Source organism: Frankliniella occidentalis, unplaced genomic scaffold, assembly GCF_000697945.3.
Source record: "Frankliniella occidentalis isolate FOCC.00 unplaced genomic scaffold, Focc_3.1 Scaffold101, whole genome shotgun sequence".
In the NCBI taxonomy this organism is placed as follows: domain Eukaryota; kingdom Metazoa; phylum Arthropoda; class Insecta; order Thysanoptera; family Thripidae; genus Frankliniella; species Frankliniella occidentalis.
Genome location: NW_026267230.1, coordinates 915,816 through 920,905, shown reverse-complemented (window position 1 = coordinate 920,905; position 5,090 = coordinate 915,816). Strand labels below are relative to the sequence as shown.

Genomic DNA, 5,090 nt, shown 5'->3' with positions numbered 1-5,090 from the left:
CTACCAGTGGCATTTCTTTTCCATCGCTCGGCTCGAAATTAGCACTAGCCCCCACGCCCGCTCGAGGAGGGACTCGGCGATACGTACGCCACGGACTCTTAACCCCTTTCCCTCCAGCCCGCCCTGCTATGAGCCCGCTCGCCCGCCGCCCGCGCTCCCGTCTAGTAGTAGTCTCTGTACCGTGCCCTCCCCACCCCTTCTCACTCTGGCAAATGCGATGATGAATAAATTCACGGCGCGAAATGCAAATGTCACTTTTGTAAGGAGTGGAGAAAAGGGAGGGGGGCGAAGGGGTGAGGGGCTCCGTTTGAAATAATATCCTCCGCGTAGCAAACTCCAACAAAGCTACAAGTGCAAGAGGCAGAGGAGATGGAGGGGGGCCCCAGCCACGGCCGCGCCCCCTTTCATTGTTCTTCATAAGATATTGCAAGAGTCGCGTGTTCGGCCGCACCAGCGCCAGCGGACTGCAAAAGGGCCCCGGCGCGGCGCTACCCCGTGCCCCTCGCTCGCCGCCCTGCTGCTGCAACGGTATCAATCAAGACGTCTATGGACATATTTTCGTTAATCCGGTGTATTACGGGCAGAAGAAAGCCGCGCCTCGTTCCGCTCTTCCTCTTGTCGTCGCTGCGATGCATGAGCCTTACACTGCCTTTAATTCTCGCCCGTAGAGTCGCATTACAGGGTGGGGGTGGGGGCGAGAGGGGTGAAAGAGTGGAAACGGCACCTCGAAGTGGCAGCGGGGATGGTATAATGAAATGAGAGGAGGGGCGTGGGAGAGAGAAATGGGTAAAAGGTCTTGAGCTGAAAAGGAGGCCGCCTCGAGTCAAGACGATTGGAGCTCAAATAATTGACATGGCAAGTGTAAAAAATGTAAGAATCTTAATTATTATAGGCGGGATGGTGAGTAATTTCACTATACACTGAGTCCCAAAATTGCATTCTTTCCCTAAGAAGATCAGTCTTAATTTTAAAAGTTTCGCCAAACTCGAGATAAGAGTTTTTTTCGCGAGTGGAAGGTGGCCAAGGTATATTTAAACTCTTGCTGTCCTTCGATGTCGGTGTTCTGAAATTCATACAACAAGAATAAATACTTAACATTCACACACCCTTAAGTGAAACTATTTTCGTAAATTTACTTTGAGTACTCCAAATACCTCCGGTAAACGAAGTTTGCTAAAAGCTCCGTCATCTTGTCTCTCGCTACGCTGAGCTTCTCCTGGCCTTGTGCTAGGCCCATGTTGAGGATGTGGATGTAGAACACGCAGCCCAGCTCGTCGGCGTGGCCCGGGCCTGCAATGCATAGCAACACCGCAATAGTATTCAGAATCGGCCTGGCCGGACGTGGCTCAGCCTGGCCTCGATCGTCGTGTAGCGTCCTTCATTATCTAGTTTGCCGGTCTAGCACATCTTCTCTTCTCTTTTTCCCTATCGTGAGTAATAGCTGGCGACACCTTAGCATTGTCTAAATAAGGTGTTTTAAGGTAATTATTTGCTAAAAACATAGAATAAAACGGTTTCACTGACCGTCCAGGGACGCGCCGTACAAGAACTTGTAAAAGCCGAAGATGTTGTTGACGAAATGATAGATGTAGACGGGCGCGGCGGGCGTGGAGTGCGCGACGTGCCAGCGCATGGCCACGTGCATGCCGTGGTTCACCAGCGAGTCCCCGTACAGCTGCGGACACAGCATGGGTGGTAAAATCATTATCGGAGCACTACCAGGAAGCCGTGAAGGCGCAGGCGGGCCCAAGTCGGGCACCAGCGCAGATAGTGGCACTTACGTGGATTAGCGCGAGGGTGTCGTTGGGTGACTCGGGCCTGATGTACTGGTCGCGTATCCGTCGGCCCACCGCGAGTCGCTGGGCGTCGCTCATGCGCGGGTAGAGGCCGCGGGGCACGAAGGTCCTCACGTCTCGGTTGGTCTTCTCTAGGACCTCCTCCACGGAGTCCACTGGAAGAAGGAAGTAGGACAATAAGACGTTTGTTTCGAACAGGAAAACTCGACCGCCGAATGCCGATATCATGACACTCACGAGCGTGGATGAGCGTGCCCTCGTAAGAGTTGAGGCCGATGATCATGGGGACTTTGTTGAAGGCGCCGGCCTGCAGCGCGTCCTCGGGCTGAGCGCAGAGAAAGTGGTCGAGGCCGTCGGAACAGTCCTCCACGACGGGTCCGAAGGGCAGCTTTGTTATCATCTGCCGGGTGTCCTGGTAGAGAGAAAGGCGGGGGGAGGGGGGGGGGTTAGGTCTGTGATAACGAAAAGAACCTGGAAGACGGACGCAGAGTATAGTCTCACATCCTCGTTCAGGCAGTCCGCGAAGCCGCGGGACACCTCTGTGCTGGTCTTGGACTGGAGGAACTCGATGCGGCGCGCCGGGTCCGCGACGACGTCTTCGGCCGCCCCGAGGCTCCGGGCCAGGACCGCCGACTGAAGGGAGAGTGGGGTCACGTTAGACGATGTACCGGTTGCATCCGAGCGGAGTGTTGCAGGATAGCCTTTCGTCCGCTAGGCACCCTGTGCCCGGCTGCTCGGTTACACAATGTACGCAGATGACACCCACCTTGGAGGCCTCCTCGGCCATGACGTAGGTGGACAGGGCGGTGCTGCTGGACAGCACGGCGGCGTGGAACAGGCCCCGGGACTGCGGGGACAACACGTGCAGGTGCACGGAGGCGGCGCCAGCCGACTCACCGTAGAGCGTCACCCTGTCCGGGTCGCCTCCGAACTGGCGGATGTTGTCCCGAACCCACTCGAGGGCCAGGGTCTGGTCCCAGAGCCCCGCATTCCCGGGCGCGTGCGAGGTGTTGCTCGACAGGAAGCCTGCGAGGCGATGGGCACGGAAGGTCAAGAGAAGCAGCTCAATACATGCGCAGCATGTGTCGTGCGACCACGTACCAAATGCTCCGAGGCGGTAGTTGAAGGTGACGACCACCAAGTCACGCTCGACGAGGTAGTCGGGGCCGTAGATGGCCGAGTGCGCGCTGCCGCGGACGAAACCCCCACCGTGGATAAACACCAACACTGGCCGCAGGTGATCGGTCGGCAAACGCGTCTAACAGGGGCAGCAAGGGGTAAAAAGGTAAAGTACGAGTGAGTGACATTTTCAATAGGGTGTTTTAGGCAGAAAACGGAAGTGAAAAAGAACAAACTCACTGATTTGTCTGTTTTCGTCCAGTGAGTATCAGCAATTTTCATGGTTGTAATGGCCCGATCCTTAACCTCTCAAAAATGAAAAGTGTTCTTTCGGTTTCTTATAGTGTCTTTCGACAAACGGAGGAAGATGTATAGCGGGTAGAACATAAACGTTACCGATTGGTCGAGCGCATCCCGCCTCTAGGTCACACCGGCAGTGGGGGTAAGCCCTCGGCCAATCAGAAACCTTTACATTCTACCCGCTTTTCTTCTTCCTCCGTCAGTCGAAATACAATATACGTGAAAGGACATGCAAGCACGTGATCAACTCGACCAATCAGAGTCATTACGAAACAGAAAAATCAGTGAGTTCATCCATTTCCTACTAGCTTACCACCGGGGTGAACACGTTCAGGAACAGGCAGTCTTCACTCTGCCTGAAAGACAGGATCAGCTTGAGGACGCGAGGGATTGAGGTGACTAGGAGCAGAAACTCGTTCCAGCCAGCGTTGCGACCCAGCAACCCATGCAACTGACGGCACACAAAGAAATTTGCATAAATAAGTGACTTTTTAAATTTCATAATCAGTTTGTCTATCTGTTACACCGATCACAAGTTAGTTGACGTAGACGCACCTTGAAGCTCCTGTCCCTGACTTGCATGCAGCTGGGTCCATTCCGGAAGGCCTGCAGTTCGCCTTCCCACGGCCGGCCCTTCCGAGTTGGCTGGAGGAAAAGTCAGACAGCCAGGTACATAAGTAAGTGACGCGCAAGTGAAGGAAAGGCGAGGAAAAGTGACGTGGAAGTGCCGCCACGGCCCTTTCCGATACTGGGTGTGCTATTGTTTTTTTGTATGAACTTATAATTGGTACAACCTGCTAATGGGGCTTCTAGCCCTAATGTACCATTCTTTAGCACAATAAATCAAATCAAATCAAATACGGCCCACAGTGCGGCAAAATCGGAAAAAGACGGTCAAAAATCAATTTTTCAACTGAACTATTAACTTAAACACCCACCAGGGACGTTTAGACCAAAGTCCAAACTACTTAACTCCAGTGCGATTTTACCTTCGAAATATGAAGTATCAAAAGTATGGTTCATGCGCGCGTGACTTAGTGGTTACGAGTCGGTTACGGTATCGGGAGCATATCGTATCGTAATATCAAGATAACGCACAGCTCTCCCCGATCAATCACTACTGTACCTTGAACCGCAGATTCCCCACTGGGGGCTCAGCAAACGGGATGCCCAGGAAGCTGAGATAGTGGAAGCCGGCGTCCGTCGTCTGCGCCAGGCCGGCGAGTTGACCCTGCGTGACCCGCACCCCGCGGACAACCTGCGCTAAAGAGTGACCTCCTCATCAGTCCAGCCGCTATCGCCGGCGGGTGGTGATAGTGAAGATAACCAAGCACTGCACGCACGCACCGAAGGGCCAGATCGTGTCCCACGCCGTCAGGTTCAGGGCAGCCGCCAGGACAGCCACGGCCAGGCCTGCAAAACGGAACAATTCAGTCGGTTCAATCGTCAAAAAGAGGCTGTGTGTGTGTGCATGTGTGTTAGTGTTAGTGTGTGTGTGTGTGTGTGTGCACGCGCGCGCTCGCTCGAACCTGATGTGATACCACACTGACTACGCTCTGCCACGGACATATTATTCACTCCTGGAAGGCAATAATGATGCCACAAGGCCACAGGACAGACCCGCTGGACGGGCGCGCCCGCGGCGCTGTCATCCTCTCGGCGAGCATTCTGTCTCTCTCTCGCTCTCGTTCGCGCAGCCCCGTGCGCGGCGGGGTGTCCCTTGATACTGGATTTTGGGGAGTTTGCAATTTCCCGCGCATCACGGTACTCCGCGATAGTGCTTCGGTTACCTTCGGCGATCAGACCGAACGAACAGGTCAGCCGCCACGGCCGCCCTGGCCCAGCTGGCAGCCAGAGGGATAGGGAGGGGGGGGG

At 54.7% G+C, this 5,090-nt stretch overlaps 1 protein-coding gene across 2 annotated transcripts in view; it reads right to left on the bottom strand.

Moving 5' to 3' along the window:
* Positions 1-860: 860 nt before the first annotated feature.
* LOC113217581 (cholinesterase 1) overlaps positions 861-5,090 on the bottom strand; it is a 4,720-nt gene continuing 490 nt past the window's right edge. The window contains exons 2-13 of one of the 2 annotated variants that reach the window (XM_026437539.2): positions 4,563-4,628; positions 4,342-4,478; positions 3,771-3,860; positions 3,529-3,666; positions 2,898-3,054; positions 2,563-2,822; positions 2,298-2,429; positions 2,034-2,208; positions 1,782-1,951; positions 1,525-1,675; positions 1,155-1,290; positions 861-1,063 (exon numbers count right to left, since the gene is read on the bottom strand). In XM_026437539.2, the coding sequence (XP_026293324.1) occupies positions 880-1,063; positions 1,155-1,290; positions 1,525-1,675; positions 1,782-1,951; positions 2,034-2,208; positions 2,298-2,429; positions 2,563-2,822; positions 2,898-3,054; positions 3,529-3,666; positions 3,771-3,860; positions 4,342-4,478; positions 4,563-4,628 (1,796 nt within the window). In that variant the 3' untranslated portion in view covers positions 861-879. The remainder of the gene's footprint in view (positions 1,064-1,154; positions 1,291-1,524; positions 1,676-1,781; positions 1,952-2,033; positions 2,209-2,297; positions 2,430-2,562; positions 2,823-2,897; positions 3,055-3,528; positions 3,667-3,770; positions 3,861-4,341; positions 4,479-4,562; positions 4,629-5,090) is intronic. The other variant, XM_052269769.1, reaches the window with a different exon arrangement.